Source organism: Spea bombifrons, chromosome 2 (genome assembly GCF_027358695.1).
Source record: "Spea bombifrons isolate aSpeBom1 chromosome 2, aSpeBom1.2.pri, whole genome shotgun sequence".
In the NCBI taxonomy this organism is placed as follows: Eukaryota; Metazoa; Chordata; class Amphibia; order Anura; family Pelobatidae; genus Spea; species Spea bombifrons.
Genome location: NC_071088.1, coordinates 25,898,933 through 25,918,076, shown reverse-complemented (window position 1 = coordinate 25,918,076; position 19,144 = coordinate 25,898,933). Strand labels below are relative to the sequence as shown.

The window sequence follows — 19,144 nt, the reverse complement described above, 5'->3', positions numbered from 1 at the left end:
TCATGTAATATGCTCAGCAATTTAGCGTAGTTTAGCAAACAGGATTTACCAATCTATCATGTTTTACTAATTCTACTTGTAACATTTTCATTTATTTCAAACTAAATTAAGGTTTATTATTTATCAAAGATTAATGCAACTATTTTTCTTTAACAATATATAATTTGGAAAGTATAATAATGGTTGAGAAGGGAAAAGAACTAAGTTAGGTAACAGGACAAGAGCCTGGAAATGATTTATTAGTCTTATTAGTGGAGTAGTAGTAGTAAAAGAAATCATATATTTGAGGGACATTCAAGCAATTCTCCTCATAATCCTAAACATATTAAACTGAAAAATATTAGAACAAGGACAAAACTTTTTGTTTAATTTGGTCAATGCAATTTATATAAACTCTACTACTCATAACTCATGTCTTAAACATTGTAAGTATAAGAACTGTGGAATATAAATCAATAAATAGATCAATACATAAAGAAATAACTTCCGTTCTCACATATTCCATTTGTGTTTCCATCATTCATCATCCAACTCCAGCTCTGTTTCACTTTAAATGTATGAATTTAAAGGAAAACTTGTATAGATATTATATAAAAAGTCATCTCTGTTGTTAAATCTGTTGTATGACCACTTATTTTATATGTACCGTATTTACGGATGTATTTGAGTTACCGTATGCATGTATGTGCAATATTATGTAATTATATGTAAACTAGCAGCAGGTCTAAGGACAAAGGAATCAAGAAGAACATACTTGAATAGTCTACTAATCACCAAGAGAGTAAGTGGGAAATAGGAGTTAGGGACATCGCCATCTAATAAGACTTGCTACTTTATTAAACTGCTTGTCTCTTGTTATTTCTGCTGGACGTGTCTGAGTTTCTGAATAAACACTTTTAAGGTAAGGAAGAATCCCATGGCTTATTATCTGATGGAGACCACTCCTAATTACATTCATCTACAAGAGTTGAGCTGGTCATATATAAAGCATACTTTATCATACCATAATTCACAGATTTATCTATGCATTATACAGGGGGAGGGCCACCCTTGAAGGTAAAGCTCCCCGTTTAGTAAATACCTACCCCCACCCCAAGTCTCATTTCCTACTACAAACACCTCTCATCAAACCCTCCATCATCAAAAATAATTCTCATTCTCAATCTTTAAAAATGTCTCTCCTTTCTTTTCTACCAATTTAATGGCGTGCACCAAATAAAATAGTTCAATCCTTTCAATCTGACTTCTCTGAAAAGCTGATGTGCAAACAGCCACATACAATCTGCGCATAAATACTTTATTGTGTAGAACAAATGTAACATTTCACATGCTACGAATTCGCCGAGATGTAGGGTCAATACAAACTCATTAACAGAAGTGTGAAAAGAAGGTAATTGACATGCAGAACAGTACAAAGGGAAAAAAAAGCAAAGGTAGAATACATTAGCAGAGAGAAGTACTCAATTTCTCAAGATGGTACGTAGCTGAAAAATCAAGCTTTCATTATAATGATTTGCTTTACCTGCATTCCATTTAGTGTGTGTGCTTCCCAAACAATCTATTCCTCTGCATATATAAAGGAGTCCCTAATTAAAGCCTGTAGCCACATGCTTACGGCTGCTTTATGTTCTCTTTTAAATTCGCTCCAATATTCGATTCAACAGACCATGCTCCCAAACGGGCTCGAGCTGATTAAACATACATGCCATTAATAAATATATAATGTGTTCAACATTATATTAGATCAAATATTCAATGAGCTTCACTAAATATATGGGAATCATAAGCCTCGTGGTTATTACAGGTCACTGATTATGTTTTAAAATGATCTGCTGAAACCAGAGACCAGAACAAGGAAAAAAAATCATGTTCATCGTTATCTAAAAAAATTCTCATAAATTGACAAAATAAGTAAACAGAAACCCAGTATTTATTGTATCCTATTTATAGCGCATGCCAATTCAATATCCTTTTAAACCATTTATGCATTTCTTAATGCTATACAGATTAAGGGGTTAATGAGCACCAGGGTATTTTTTTTTTATTTGCACTAAATAAAGAAAGCCAAATGCATTAGTAGTTCTTTTCAAATATTCACTAAAATAAATGTGTATGTTTTTTTGTTCTAGATATTCAAGGTCAAGCTTCTATTTTCCTGCCAAAGTTATTCACCGAAATGTGGAAATTTCATAAACTTGACTTGGACAAACATCAAAAGGCAGAGAAAGGACAATGTGGTGTTACTCTACAGATTGCAATTTCTGCTGTTATCCAATTTGCCTGCCTTGAATTCACAGACCATTTCCAAAATAACCAGTAAGTTTACATATAAATGTATTTTGATTGCACAGCGGTGATATTGAATAGGTTGGGAATATGAAGAACAGCTGTGCCCTTTACCCTGTTATGCCGAGCTAGATCTGACTCCAAACCAAACCAATCTGTTGCGGACTCAAACTATACGCTGCTCAATATATATCGTGTCACTGTTCACTTAGTTTAGTTCTGTGGGTGCAAGGTGTTTCTTCTAGAAACATTTTAGAATATGTGACTCTGGTAAAAGCTCCAATGCAATATTCCTGGTTATGTGGTCCTTCCATTGGTTGCTGTGGTGAGAAGACCACTTTACATACTTTGCGCCACGATCATTTTCTTTTGTGGCTCACCGTCCACAGCTGCCAATTACTGGTACTATGTAGCACTTTTAGAGGTTAGTGATGGTGGCTTTCTCTGTCCATGGTCCTGAAACTGATACATTGGAAGCTTAAAAAAGGAATCTTCATCACAAGGTCAGAATTTTGTAATCTCATGTAAGAACTTCAATTTAAAAGCACTTTAGTGAGCTTGTGAGATTGTATAGCATTTTATTTGTCTCTTATTCTCTTAGCACTAGAAAGCCACTCTCACTTTCGGGTCGGACAAACATTGTACCCCTTATCTAGCTTAACGACTCTGCACTTGCCTGGCTGAAACACCGAACAACTGGTTTGTGCTACCACAGCCCCTAAACAGAGTATCTGCTGGTTTGTACGGAAGAGCGAATGCAGGCAGTTTCATCGCATTAATAAACTTGTCTTTATAATGATCTGAAATAAAACTAGTATACATATTTTTGAAGTTACTCTTTCCATCCCAACAGTAAATAGGTTCTCACTTATACTTCCCCGGAACTTATACGAAGGTCTTATTGCTATACATGGTTTGGCTGCACATGCGTGGAAAGGGGATATGTCAGAATCCCTATATACATTGGCACAAGCGCATAAAGTGTCCCTTTAAATGAAAATCTGCAAAATGACCCTAGGTGTCCAAGCTACATATATGATGAGCCATCATTTTAATTACTTTGTATTTGTCATTGCAAACTAAAACTTATGTATCATGAAAATGTACTTTACTATCCATTTGTGCTCTGCTTTGGGAAGGATAGTTAATCAGCAAGGCAGATAAAGACAGACAGACATAAGGGACATGTTATACTATGGAATCATTCCTACATTATAAATATATAAATCCCTGTGTATGTGTGTACCTTGCCAAGATTTTATATAGCAAACGTGCGGCAATACTAATGCTAAAAGACTATTATTTAAGGTAACGCGTATAATTTCCGTGTTGCTATAACATGACCAGCCAGAGGTGTAATGTGACTGATCAGATCCACCGCAGGTTGATTGCATGTTGAGAATGTGCTTGTATACGGTGCTTTGCACACATTACAGAGGTGCCAGGAAACTCATCATCACCAACGCACTGAAGAAATGGACTGTAAAAGAACTGCAAGAAGGGAGTGTGTTTTAGGCTCTCTACTTGGTCTAATGGAAAGAAAGAAAAATACCCGTGTTTTTGTAAACGTAGGAGGCAGATCATTAAACTTTAAGCATCACTGCAAGAAATAAAGCACCAAATTAATTGAAAACTGCTTGTACATTTGAACACTAGCGCTTACTGGGACGCCAGTATACCGTTTGAGAAAGAATATAATATTATATTAATAAGCTATAAACACTAATATGCTCGGCCCATTTCTTTGACATTCTGACAATTAATAGCATCTGTGAATACTAGAAAAAGGCAGGTAATTCAGGATGAACGGCTAGGAAGGGGGTCTGGCAGAAAGACGTTCTCCTTCGTCACTCCTTGCAGACATTCTCTACCAGACCCTGGCAGCCGTTGAGGAGATGCTGTGGCCCATAATATGCCAGTATAAGCACCAGGAATCCCAGACAGATGTCTGGGGAGCCTGAAGTATCGGCGAGCCAGGCCGTGGCATAACCGTCCTAGAGAGACAAGGTAGTTCACCCCATTGAGGCTGAAATCCATATGCCCCTTTCCTTCCTTGATGTTCCTATTTTCTATAAGCTGGGTAGAAGTGTATCAAAGTGTTCTATAGTCCAAAAAGTCACAATAATATGTATGGAAACAGCAATTGATTTATACATTTTACATGTTAGTATAGACAGAATTCCATAACAGGGTATGTGTATATATTAGGTTCGGTGCATAAAGCATATATACAGAATGGATTTGTTTGTGTAAAAGGATCTGTATATATCCCTGTATGTATCAGGGTCAGTACATCTATGTATCTACAGGAATAATGCGTTTGTGTGTGTATCAGTGTATGTACTGGATTGAGTCCCACTGCTGGCATAGAGAGCCACCAAAAAGGTTTTTAGCAAATCAGAGTAAAATGTAACATTTTGGAAAGAAATATCACACATCATATCAGCATATTTCCAATCCAACTCAACAACAATTTTGAATATTATTGACTAAGTTAATGGTTTGCTTTTTAGTCACACTGTTTGGAGTATTATGTCTCTTAAATCCTATGATCTACAGCGATACACAACAAAATATGATTTTAGTGAAAAGGTTCTTATAATCACAGCAATAGTAGAAAGATTCAGTCAGCAGGAGTTTTCAATGAATTGGTGTCGTTATCCGTCCTCTTTCTTAACTTTGCACCACAATCATTGTTTATACATAACCCTATAGAATATAGACGCACTCCTCCTCATGGCTACCAGACCTTGACAGTTTGAGTTGATCATTATCAGAGTGGCAAGTAATGTTTTTACCACCACCCTGGGTAAGTAAGTATAGTGTAACTGTCCAATGTTTTGCCCCAAGAGTGATCTGCTCTGTTATTGTTGAGTAAACCTTGATGTCCTCCTTCTGCCTTCTGCCGATGGGGACCATAAAGCACAAAAAATTGAAGGGAACTAAAACAAAGGGTTTTACAAAGTGCTAGACGAAGGTATGATATTAGATGAAAAAAACTGCATAGGACTCAAATGCATAACTTATCACTATAATACAATATTTATTTTGATGTTATTGTCTGGAATATTCCACAACTACATATATAAATAATAGTAATATTTCTCCAAATGTAATCCAGGAGACGATAGTTCTTATTTTCAATCTTCGAGGCACATATGTAAAGCCTACGGCTAATATTCCTCATTTTGTGAACCACTTCAGAGGTGAGTAAGATCAGGTTTATCTTCCAGCCGAGTGTGCAGTTGTTCCTGAATCTTTTTTGCTCTTTCCAACATGTTCTTGTACATTTCCAGTTGGTGTTCCTTTTCGTCATTCACCACTTTCTGATGTTGCAAAAAGTTGGACAGCATTCCAATCAGCTGCTTCCTGTCATCGACTTCCGCTGCCAGTCTACCATAGCCTTCTGCCAGCAGTTTGGAGGCATCTCGTACAAGTGTGGAATGCTTACGGCAATACTCCAGATCACCAGGTTTGCCCAAATAAGACAAATCTTGCACCTCTCTAGGTATGAAGGATATCTCTTGGTGCACAGCTGCATCTCTGGAGGCTGCACTCTCAACTCCTTGTATAACACGCAGAAGATTATTGGCCGTTGAAGGTGCTTTTGCTGGTTTATATTTTGCTGGAATTGCATCATCATCACCACCTCCTTTCACCTCACTATACAAACGCTTCTTTGGCTTCTTTTCACCATAAAGTATTATCTTCAGCTGCTCCAAAATCACACGGTTATACACAGCCTTATCTTCCCAGACAGAAAGAAATTTGCCTAGGTGTTTCTTACCGGTGCCATCTAACTCCGGTACAGCATGTTTAAAGGCATCCACAATGACACGGGCAAACTCTTCAGTGTATTCTGGTCCTTTTCTTGTGCTGCTTTGGATAACCTCATGTGCCAAGTATAGAAAAATCAGCTTCCTACTTGGCTCTGCCTTACGCAGCTCTCTGTGCCACACAGAAACGATGACCTGAGAATGCTTCCTGTAGTGGATGAGCCAGTAGGACAGGGTATGAACGCTTGTCCTGTTGTATCTCAGCTCTGAGAGCTTCTTCTCAAAAGACTCTGTTGAGAATGTAGCCATACTAACTGAAGCAAATTAGTCCAAACTATGCAATCATTACTGGTGAACCCAGGTTGGTCCCTCAGTGCAGTCTGCTGGACAACAGTGACACTTAGAGCCACTACCTGCTAAATGGAATGTTTGCTACAATGCAGCAACTGTCTACATCACAAGTAGCTTGCTTAAGCCATGGATGTTGTAAACATGATATTTCGTTCATATGTTAGTTACACTAGTTTTCCATTAATTCAAATTCTCTCATACATGGATTAGAGACAATTATATATAAATCACAGGGATTTGTCTTTCTTACGAATAAAATGTTTAACACAAATTTTATTTCTGTTTAAAAACATTGTTAAAAACATCATTTACATGATTTATAATGAGCTTACTTTCCTCACGTATCCCACTATAATCACATGACCCATTGCATTTGGTATCAAGCTTATTTTTATCTTTATTTGATTCTGGACTTTTTTCCCCCCCTTTCCTCGGTCACTATTTCCTTAGCTCATCCCTCTTTCTCTTGGTTATGGGTCTATATTGTTTTAAAATGACTGATACATATACTTTTTCTTATTTTATTTTACACTCACACATCCTTCCAATAAATAAACTGTCTGTGTGATTGATTAATGACATCTGAACTCTACTAACAAGTGCCAGTTAGTTTTCTTATATGTTATTTTGGAACATGCGCACAAATGTGTTTATCACAATTTGAATACTAATTTGATCATGGTATAAGTACCGTATTGGCTCGATTATAGGCCGCACCCTTAATGTTTGGTGCTATTTTAAAGAAAAGATTTTTAGAGAAAAAAATCACGAGTGGAATGGTAAAACAGTATTTTATGTAATGAACAGAAATAGATGTATTTTATCATTTTTGGTATCTATTATGCAACTAGTCAGCATGGGTTATATACAAACATTTGGAAAGCCAATAACCATTTTCTGGTCCTCCCCCTTAATTCATTATGCACCTTACTTATAGATATGCCACTCTGTCCCCCAGATACACCACTCTGCCCCCGGATTTGTTTTATAACCCCTGAAATGCCCCTCTGCCCCACAGATATGGCACTCTGTCCTTCAGATATGCTTTATAACCCCTGACATGCCACTCTGCCCCCTATATATGCTTTACAACATCTGATATGCCACTCTGCTCCCAGATATGCTTTATAACACCCAGTATGCCACTCTGCCTTATGATGTGCTTTATGCCACCCTGATATGTTTCTCTGCCCCCCACCCCCAGGCTTAACAATGCATTCCCAGACTCCATGGTGTCTAGCGGGGGGTAGTCTGTGGACATCTGCGCGATGTGCATAGACAACCTCTGCTGCATCTCGCCATGATTTCAAAATGATAACAGTTGAAGAGGCAGTTAGTTTTCATATATTAACCCCTTAAGGGCAATGGGGGGCCCATTGAAAACAATGCATTTTGAGCCCGTACATGTACGGGCTTTGTCATTAAGGGGTTAATATTAGAATACCTCCGGTTCTCCGGGTCAAGACCCGAATCCTCCGGGTTGCGGGGTCTTAACATGCCCGCTCCCCGCCCATTTTTTCCCTTTAAATGGGGATGTTTCCCGCTGCCGTGAGCGAGAATGCCCGACACCAGCGGGACTGCCCACCTACGTCAGCGAGACCACCCACCAACATCAGTGTGCAGTCCTGGCCTCGTCCCGCAAGGGAAGGCTCCAGGTACCCGGAGCCGAGAAGTTCCCTGGTATGAATATTAGCCCCTGCTGACAATATATATATATATATATATGTATATATATATATGTATATGTATATATATAATTATTAGACCCTGCTGCCAATATATTTTATATTGAAAAAATTGGACCCCAGGAAAGCATTACTTTGAGCATTACCTTGGGCTACCCCACAAAAAAATATTTGCCACGCTGACTGCAGATTAGGGGAAGACTGTGAGAGTCAGTGCAGTCTTCCCTCCTTCTGACGCTACCATGAGAGAGGTCCTCTCCCCCATAATTATCACCAGAGTCCATTTGTCCCCTCATTCACTAAGCAATACCGCTCTTTTACTCACACCCTGTAGTTCAGGTATAAATCAGCTAAACACATAAAACAGCACTTGCATGTATAGATCAACTGAATAAAAAATACAAACCCTATATTATACATAAATAATGTATGGAAACATAAATGTAAACTCAGTACAGAGGGTATAGATCAAATAAACAACCCATGGAAACAGCATTGCAGGTATTGATAAAATGAATAAGACATACAAACCCTGTATTTGCGGGCATACATAAATGATGTATGGAAACATAACATAGCGATCAGGGGAGTAACTTGAAGCCTCAGGGCGTGCGAGAATCTGTTAAAGGCCCCCACCCCCAACCCATTCTACCCCCTCTCCCCCCATTCTCACTATCTACCCTCTCCCTACCCCCTTCTTACTATCTACCCTCTCCCTACCCCCTTCTCACTATCTACCCTCCCCTTCTCAATATCTACCCTCTCCCTACCCCCCTTTATAGGTCACTTACCGTGCAGTCCTGTGGTGGGGGCGTAAGGCCTTTGTCTCGCTGCTGTGCGCGCGGTTTCACTGCTCAGCGTGAAGCGCCGGCACCCGAGACAGAAGCCTCACGCTCCCACCACTGCAGTTGAGGCAGCGCTGAGGCAGGCGGCGGAAGGGAGCAGAGGTGACAGAAGGGCGCCGAGCGGTTGCTGAAAACGACTGCTCGCCACTCCTTGGGCCCCCCTGACTGGCAGAACTCCAGGGCCCGGTCGCAGTCGCCACCCCGGTTGTTCCGCCACTGATAGCGATATAGATTAACAGAATAACACATAAACGCAGCTTTGCAGGTATAGAGCAATTGGAATTCACATAAAAACTCAGCATAGATAAAACCCCCTGAATAACAGGCACAGATCACAGGTTGCACACCCCAAAGCCATCCCTGCCATCCACATTGGCCACATAGAACCTGACCAGCACCCAAATTACACACACAGGACTTCTCCTTGGTCAGATCATGATGCGCTGCTTTGGTATTCAAGAGTACACAACAATCAGGAAACTAACAGAGAATGGAAGTTATAAATTAAACTGTGTAAACATCCAGTCTATGTTCAAAAGCATAAAGCTATCTAAAATGAAAAGTCTAGGGTGCTATCGGCTCTAGGGTTGACCCTGGCCCCAAAGGTAACTTTGTGTCCAGGATACGGCTGCAACTAACGGTGGCATTTCTCTAAACACCTTACTGACATAATAATAAAAGCTATATTTTAAAGGTAGAAGAACATAACCCAAAGATAATAGTTCTCAAACTAGGTTTTATTACCCAAAGACATTTTACTAGTAAAAATGAATTCACATTTTTTTCATATTTAATAAAAACTGATTTAAAAAAATGCATTTGTTGTTTTTATTTCCTTTTAATTTTCAGTTATGCACATTCCCCCCCCCTGGCTTGCCACTCTGCCCCTGATATGCCTTATACCCTTAGATATGCTCTATGACCCCCAGCTATGCCTCTGCCCCTGATATGCTTTATACCCCCAGATATGCCACTCCACCCCCAGCTATGCCTTATGCCACTCTGCCCCTCTGACATGCCTTATATGCCCCTGATATGCCTTATACATCTAGATATGCCACTGTGCCCCCTGATATGCCTTATACGTCCAGATATGCCACCGTGCCCCCTGATATGTCTTATACCTCCAAATATGCCACATGCCCCGCAGGTATGCCACTCTGTGCCCCCTGACTTGCTACTCTGCCCCAACCACAAGCCTTGTCCCCGTGCTCCCTGGTGCCTATTGGGCGAAAGTCTGCGCGATGCACGTAGATAAACCTCTGCTACCGGCGCTTTTGCTGGAGCTTCGCAGGTGCTACATCATAGAAGTCCCACAGTAAGTGGAGGGCAGAAGCGGAGGATGTCTGCGCGCATCAGAGGTCAGATTATAAAATAAAGGGTATTTTTCAGAGCATTTGCTCTGAAAAAACCCTCATCTTATATTTGATAAAATCAAATCAACTAATCGATAATGAAAATCATTGACAACGATTTTCATTATCGATTATTATCTATTGGTGGTTGCAGCCCTAGTCCAGGACATCTGTCCCATTTGCCCTGTGTTAAATATGCTCTTTGAGTGCTTTTATTGGGGATCAGAACTTTCACTCGGGCAGAAAAGTAAATTAATTCGCAGTTCAAGGTCAACCCCAATATGAAACAATACATTTATAAAAGATGCTAGCAGGGGGTTCTGTCCCAAATGCTGCAAAGAGGTCCACCTCCATCACTCCTTGCAGACATTCTCTACCAGACCCTGGCATCCGTTGCGGAGATGCTATGAGCCATAATGTGCCAGTATAAGCACCAGGAATCCCAGACAGGCTGTGGCATATTCAGGCTGGAGAGATAACATAGTTAACGTAGTTAGCCCAGAATGTATCAGAGTCAGTATATATAAATATATGTACAGGGATAATGCGTTTGTGTGTGTATCAGTGTATGTACTGGATTGAGTCCCACTGCTGGCATAGAGAGCCACCAAAAAGGTTTTCAGCAAATCAGAATAAAATGTAACATTTTGGAAAGAAATATCACACATCATATCAGCATATTTCCAATCCAACTCAACAACAATTTTGAATATTATTGACTAAGTTAATGGTTTGCTTTTTAGTCACACTGTTTGGAGTATTATGTCTCTTAAATCCTATGATCTACAGCGATACACAACAAAATATGATTTTAGTGAAAAGGTTCTTATAATCATAGCAATAGTAGAAAGATTCAGTCAGCAGGAGTTTTCAATGAATTGGTGTCGTTATCCGTCCTCTTTCTTAACTTTGCACCACAATCATTGTTTATCCATAAGCCTATAGAATATAGACGCACTCCTCCTCATGGCTACCAGACCTTGACAGTTTGAGTTGATCATTATCAGAGTGGCAAGTAATGTTTTTACCACCACCCTGGGTAAGTAAGTATAGTGTAACTGTCCAATGTTTTGCCCCAAGAGTGATCTGCTCTGTTATTGTTGAGTAGACCTTGATGTCCTCCTTCTGCCTTCTGCCGATGGGGACCATAAAGCACAAAAAATTGAAGGGAACTAAAACAAAGGGTTTTACAAAGTGCTAGAGGAAGGTATGATATTAGATGAAAAAAACTGCATGGGACTCAAATGCATAACTTATCACTATAATACAATATTTATTTTGATGTTATTGTCTGGAATATTCCACAACTACATATATAAATAATAGTAATATTTCTCCAAATGTAATCCAGGAGACGATAGTTCTTATTTTCAATCTTCGAGGCACATATGTAAAGCCTACGGCTGATATTCCTCATTTTTTGAACCACTTGAGAGGTGAGTAAGATCAGGTTTATCTTCAAGCCGAGTGCGCAGTTGTTCCTGAATCTTTTTTGCTCTTTCCAACATGTTCTTGTACATTTCCAGTTGGTGTTCCTTTTCATCATTCACCACTTTCTGATGTTGCAAAAAGTTGGACAGCATTCCAATCAGCTGCTTCCTGTCATCGACTTCCGCTGCCAGTCTACCATAGCCTTCTGCCAGCAGTTTGGAGGCATCTCGTACAAGTGTGGAATGCTTACGGCAATACTCCAGATCACCAGGTTTGCCCAAATAAGACAAATCTTGCACCTCTCTAGGTATGAAGGATATCTCTTGGTGCACAGCTGCATCTCTGGAGGCTGCACTCTCAACTCCTTGTATAACACGCAGAAGATTATTGGCCGTTGAAGGTGCTTTTGCTGGTTTATATTTTGCTGGAATTGCATCATCATCACCACCTCCTTTCACCTCACTATACAAACGCTTCTTTGGCTTCTTTTCACCATAAAGTATTATCTTCAGCTGCTCCAAAATCACACGGTTATACACAGCCTTATCTTCCCAGACAGAAAGAAATTTGCCTAGGTGTTTCTTACCGGTGCCATCTAACTCCGGTACAGCATGTTTAAAGGCATCCACAATGACACGGGCAAACTCTTCAGTGTATTCTGGTCCTTTTCTTGTGCTGCTTTGGATAACCTCATGTGCCAAGTATAGAAAAATCAGCTTCCTACTTGGCTCTGCCTTACGCAGCTCTCTGTGCCACACAGAAACGATGACCTGAGAATGCTTCCTGTAGTGGATGAGCCAGTAGGACAGGGTATGAACGCTTGTCCTGTTGTATCTCAGCTCTGAGAGCTTCTTCTCAAAAGACTCTGTTGAGAATGTAGCCATACTAACTGAAGCAAATTAGTCCAAACTATGCAATCATTACTGGTGAACCCAGGTTGGTCCCTCAGTGCAGTCTGCTGGACAACAGTGACACTTAGAGCCACTACCTGCTAAATGGAATGTTTGCTACAATGCAGCAACTGTCTACATCACAAGTAGCTTGCTTAAGCCATGGATGTTGTAAACATGATATTTAGTTCATATGTTCGTTTGATTATTTCAAATTTTTTCCTATACGGTTTATTAACGACTATATATAAATCACAGGGATTTGTATTGGTTTTGTTACACGATCCATTGTATTTGGTATCAAGCTTATTTAATTTTTTTTTATTTGACGATGGCCTTTTTATTGGACTTTTTTTCCCTTTCCTCTGTCACTTTTTTCTTAGCTCACCCTCTTTCTTACATTTATACTCTTTATTTTACTACTATTTTACACGCACACATCCTCCTAATAAAGAAACAGACTGTGTGTTTGATTTATGACATCTGAACTCTACTAACTGACGATTGGTATCTGTTTTTTTATATTGAAACATGCGCAAAAATTGTGTTTATCATAATTCAATTACTAACTTGATCATAGTGTAATTATCATACCTGGGAACTTCTGGGCGTCGGCTACCCGGAGCCTACCCTTGCAGGACGCAGCCAGGACTGCCCACTGACGTCAGTGGGTGGTGCTGTTGACATGGGAGCGTTCCTGCTGATGTCAGTGGGCATTTCCCAGTTAAAGGGAAGATGGGCATGGAGTCAGGTATGTCAACATCCCCCACCCAGAGGATTCTGATGTCGACCCGGATAACCAGAGAAGCGGCGCTTCTCCCAGAGTTCTTCGGACCAAACCCAGAGAGTTCCCAGGTATATTAATTATATATACAAGGTAATATTGTTATATATACACAGTAATATTCATTATAGTATGAATAAAAACATTAAAAAATGCAGATGTATTTATGTACATGGATATCCTTTAATAAATATTACCATAGACATCATTGTATTTCACATCTGATGGATGCTTTAAAATCTTCTGAATTTATTTCTTGGTTTTTTTCAATGCAATGTTCACTTCATGAACATTGCATACGAACTGTCATAAGGTCAAAATAGATTTTTTATATTATTGATTTAGAACATAATCCCCAAGAAAGCCCAGACACAAATAGAGGCCCTTCTGAGATATGAATATCCTGACAGGTGAAAGTAGTGAAGCATTCTTCCTGTACCACAGAGTACAACTCTCTAGAGTTACAAGGTGCAGGAGGCAAGGATAGAGGACGGAAACCCAGTGTGCATAACTAATTTATCATAAGGCACATTATTATTCACATTTCTCATATACGCTAAAATGCCATACCTCCCAACATTCTTGGTTTGCATGGGACAGACCCTATTCTTGAACACTGTCCTGTTTCCCTTATTGGTTGCCCCACTGAGGGCAGTTGGGATCACGGGCTGGTTGTGGAGATCCTCTGATCTGCTTTTGGCTAGATCATGGAGCTATAAAAACTCAAAAAGAGGTATGTGCTGTTGCTCTTCAGGTAAGGCATGTGGGTGGCCATGGCTCCAGCCCTACCCACTTTTAAGTTGCCCAAACCCTTCATTTCTTGCACACCAATTTGGAATAAAAAGTTGGGATCTTTGCTGTATGTTTAGCAACTCAAATCTACAGTCTGTTTTTTTATGTTTTTCTTCAAAGAAGCCTCCCATTGTTAAATGCATACTGAAGTCCTTTTTGCACTGGGAAACTTGGAGGTATTTGTACACAGTGGGGCTAGGGGTGATAGTTCAGGTCTTATATTTGTGGAGTCCAATGTAAATGACTACCTTAAATCGATAATATAGAACTTTAAGCAAAACCACCACTGGGACCTGCCATTCCCAATAGGGATTTGCTCTTTATTCTTATTATCATGTAAAATAAAGGATTTTTTATACAGACATTTACTATGAATGTGCATCAAAGCACTGCAGTACATAGCACAGCGGTAGGAAATATCCTCAGGTTACTATAGCATTCTAGACACCGTTTTTAAGGCATTAATCCAATAAGTGTCTTGTTTGAACGGTAAGAAGCACTAAGTAATCAATATAGAGAATTGTTTCGGGTATCCTCCTAGCTATTAGAAAAGGAGAGGGATTCATCCATACAGTCCTAACTACGGTGGTACCTGCCACATGTGGTTTGTCTACATCCATCAAGACATTGCAATGCAGATGCTAAAACCCTTCACTCCCCACATCAAGTATAAGAAGTGACGAATAAAGTGTTAATTATGTCTGGAAGCATGTCGATCCCATGTGGGCTATGCAAACAAGTGACTCACATACCTGCAGCTTGTTCACAAGTTAAAGACGATGATATTTTCTTATCTACGCAGTGCAGAGAGGAATCAGCCCAAACACGCACACCCACGCACAGACTGATAGGCAAACAGCCCAGACACCATCACCCACACACTTTCAGATCTACAGGGAAACCTATTGGATAAACACTTCTAAACAAACAGAATATCATATGCATGATAACAGGCAGTATATATATATATATATATATATATATATATATATATATATACACACACCCACAGCAATTTCAGATCTGAACGTGTTCCCATGCCGCACACTTATGCCTCCGCAAAATATGACTGGCCTATGTGATCTACTAACTCTTTTTTCTTTAAATCATAGGAACAATTGCAAAATACTGTGTTGCAGTATACGGGTTGGAACTCATAGGTGTGAGGAGCATTATTTTTGTCCCTCCCATGCAAAACAACAGCAAGGAAAGTTACTTTTTCCATAATCCCTTTGTGATCAAGCACAAGGGAGCACAGAAACCTCTCTCTCTCTCTCTTCTCTTGTATTGCTAAGTATAGTTTTTATACGTCTGTAACATGGGCTGAGAAGGCAGAGAATGCTCTCTTCTTGAACTAGATAACTAGGAAGCCGAGCAAAATGAGTTTCAGAGCTGCCACGTGACTTAAGGTGACTCAATGCCCAGTCTGATATACCGTATTGGCTCGGATATAGGCCGCCCCCGTATATAGGCCGCACCCTAAAAGTTTGGTGCTTTTTTAAAGAAAAAGTTTTTTTTCTTTAAAAAAGCACCAAAAAAAACATGCTGCCACTGTCCTCCCTCCCCGAGATACGCTGCCACTGTCCTCCCCCCCCGATATGCTACCACTGTCCTCATCCCCCCCCCGATATGCTACCACTGTCCCCCCCCCCCCGATATGCTACCACTGTCCCCCCCCGATATGCTACCACTGTCCCCCCCCCCGATATGCTACCACTGTCCTCCTCCTCCCTCCCCCCCCGAGATATGCTGCCACTGTCCTCCTCTGCCCCCCCTCCTCGACTTACCGGAGCAGACTCCCGGGTGTCTTGCGGGGCCGGCGAGGGACATCTACGCAATACGCGTATGCAACTTCCGGTACCGGAAGTTGCATACGCGTATTGCGTAGATGTCTCCCGCCGGCCCCGCAAGACACCCGGGAGTCTGCTCCGGTAAGTAGGGGGTGGGCAGAGGTAAAACGCTTAGACAACCTCCCGTGCCGGCACCCCCCCCGTGGGAAGTGCTGGCAGGGGAGGCTGTCTGAGCGTATCGGGGAGTAGGATACGGGTCCCCTGCACCGCTGCGGGGGATCTGTATCCTAACCCCGCTGCCTGCCCGGGACTGCATGTCCCGGGCGTCGGGCGCTAGACCCCGAATATAGGCCGCACCCCCACTTTAAAAACTTAAAGTGGGGGAAAAAAGTGCGGCCTATATTCGAGCCAATACGGTACATCAATACGGAACTGTATTGTTACACCATCTGATCAATATGATGAGATCACAAGAGTTTTCAAGGCAAACTTTGATGATTATTGATGATTTTTGCAAAGATATCTATCACTATGCCCCCAACTACATGACAGGAGTTCTGCACCTGCTTCATAGTGTTCTAATTTAGAAGCACTCAGCAATATGCATACCTGGGAACTTCTGGGCTCTGGCCTTCCCTTGCGGGACATGGCCAGGACTGCCCACTAACGTCAGCGGGTGGTCCTGTAACATCGGTGGGAGTTCCAACTGACGTTACTGGGATGACCCGCCAACGTCGGGGGCCTTCCCGCTGATGTCAATGGGAGGTCCCCCTGATGTCAGTGGGAGTTCCCGCTGACGGCAGCAGGTAACACCCTCATTTAAAGGGAAAATGGGTGGAGAGCGGGGCGTGTCAAGACCTCGACCCGGAGGATTCGGATCTTGACCCGGAGAAGCGGTGCTTCACCCGGCAATCTCCGGGTCAAACCTGGAAAGTTCCCAGGTATGCCGATATGCCAGTTTGATCATACCTGTCAGATGTCCCCGATAACTCAAAATTTTTAATGGCGCAGGCATCCAACAAAGCAAAGAAAACACATGACAGCCGGACCGTGTAATATGTACTGTGAATATAAAACCACTTTGAAGTGATAATTCTCTATTGGTATGTGTTTTAGAACAAGTGTAATGGATCTTATCAGCAGAAGCAGAAGGCTCTGCTAATTTGCATGTCTCTGTTGTGAACCAAGACGCAACATTTACTAAAAAGTCAGATTGCCGAGGGTAATAAGTCATCAGCAGACAGAACTTTCCAATGCACATGACTGCGCAGGTCCGCTCACATCATTGAGCAAATGAACACGTACCTTAGCAGCCTAATTTGACTAATTTGTCACAGGTGCTATCAGAGAAAAGCAGCATAATCTAATCAATTAAAGTCCACATCCACAACATATGCCAACACATCAACCTTTTCTAAATGGATAACCAACTCAGAAGTGCATCAACTGCAATCCTTTGAGGACAATTTCACATTTAAAACCTCTGAACAAATGCCAAAACGAATAAAATCACAAGGCAATAAGCTAAAACTGGTTAGCGTCTTTGAAGTCCTGGACGGTTGACATGCATCGTTGATATTCAGGTACAGCAGGGATCTAAGATTTGCAAATTTGCAGGTCCATAAAGATCACATTCCTCCTGGGTAGACGGAAACTCTTTTTTAATGCATTATACAACAGCTTTGTAAACTGTAATAGATCCAATCGGTAGGACATGCGTGCAATTTCATGCTAAACAAAGGAAGACCATTTTTCTCTACAAATGGAACTAGCAGATAACAGTTTTTAACTTGGACCTTCTTAACTTGGACCTTTCCACACATGCACCTGGGGGTCCGAACGGATCCATGCCCCGGCTTTCCCCCAAGTCAGAGCTGGAGCAGGCTGGAGGTGAGTGTATCACGGCAGAAGGCGAGTGCAAACACATAAGCTTTATGCTCTTACTGAATACAGCTGCCACCTCGTGCCTTGTACCCACTGCAGACCAGTCTGACAAATGATATGCAGTACTATCTACAATACATACAGGGTGTACGAGTTTTACATACTGATGATCAAAGCTGGCCTGTAGAATTCATAAGTGTCAGGTTTTAAATGGCCGAGATGCCAACTCTAAGCTGAACGATGCAGCTCTTGAAACACTTAGGAACATTCATAACCATTGACTTGTTCGTTATATTTAGGCCATGCAAGGTTTACTTAAGAGACCTACAGAAGCAGAGTGTGATCGATGTTTGTTTCATGGAAATGTATGGTACGGCTCACCAGTGACCTCAATGAAATAGAAAATTATCATAAAAAATCATGCTATCTCACTTACTTGCAGTTGGTGTTGAACTATATTCTCAGGATTCTTTGGCAGCTCCCAGATTTGAGCCTTTTCCTAACATGTAGTTACCAACTACCACTGTGTATATCACTAAGCAATCTGTTGGTATCCAGAGAACATGGCACATTTGCTACCTCCATGAACTAGATTTCAATGTCCCTATGTTAAAGTGTACAGCACAATACTTTACAGGTGTGTAAAAATATAAACACACAAAAACATACACATATGTCACTTCCTGTGTTGAAGATGGTTATAAATTGTCATAGTTTGCTTTTGACCTGAACAGCTTAGTACCGCGCTGATTTGAGGATAAGTTGCGAATTGGCTTCACTAAAGGTTATACGATCACCTTTGGGGTCTCAGCTATTCACAAAGGTGTAACTGGACAGACCATAAACACACATATACACCTACACTGCCCTTACACACAACTGCCCACACACTGCTTTTACAAACACCTGTCCATTCACACACACATATATACACTGCCCTAACATTTGCCTGTCAACACACACACACACACATGTATAGACATACACTGCCCTCACACACCGCTTCCTTTACACACATATACACGTACACACCAGCTTACAAACACACGTTTACACATACACTGCCCTTACACACACTTGTCCATACACGCAAACATATACACACATACACTGCCCTTACACACACCAGCTTACAAACACACACACACACATTATATATATATATATATATATATATACACATACTAACATACGCCTGTCCATACAAATTTATACACTGCTCTCACACACATACATATATACACTTACACACACACCAGCTTACAAACACATATA

The 19,144-nt window shown here is 40.9% G+C and overlaps 3 protein-coding genes across 3 annotated transcripts in view; all 3 read right to left on the bottom strand.

The window, feature by feature from the left end:
- The window catches only part of LRRC75A (leucine rich repeat containing 75A), a 102,760-nt gene that overhangs the window by 43,600 nt on the left and 40,016 nt on the right, over positions 1-19,144 (bottom strand). The window lies entirely within an intron of this gene.
- LOC128474543 (regulation of nuclear pre-mRNA domain-containing protein 1A-like) lies at positions 5,487-6,586 on the bottom strand. Its single transcript, XM_053456891.1, has one exon. The coding sequence runs from the start codon at positions 6,369-6,371 to the stop codon at positions 5,487-5,489; it is 885 nt and encodes a 294-aa protein (XP_053312866.1). The 5' UTR covers positions 6,372-6,586.
- LOC128474821 (regulation of nuclear pre-mRNA domain-containing protein 1A-like) lies at positions 11,257-12,718 on the bottom strand. Its single transcript, XM_053457222.1, has one exon. The coding sequence runs from the start codon at positions 12,611-12,613 to the stop codon at positions 11,696-11,698; it is 918 nt and encodes a 305-aa protein (XP_053313197.1). The 5' UTR covers positions 12,614-12,718; the 3' UTR covers positions 11,257-11,695.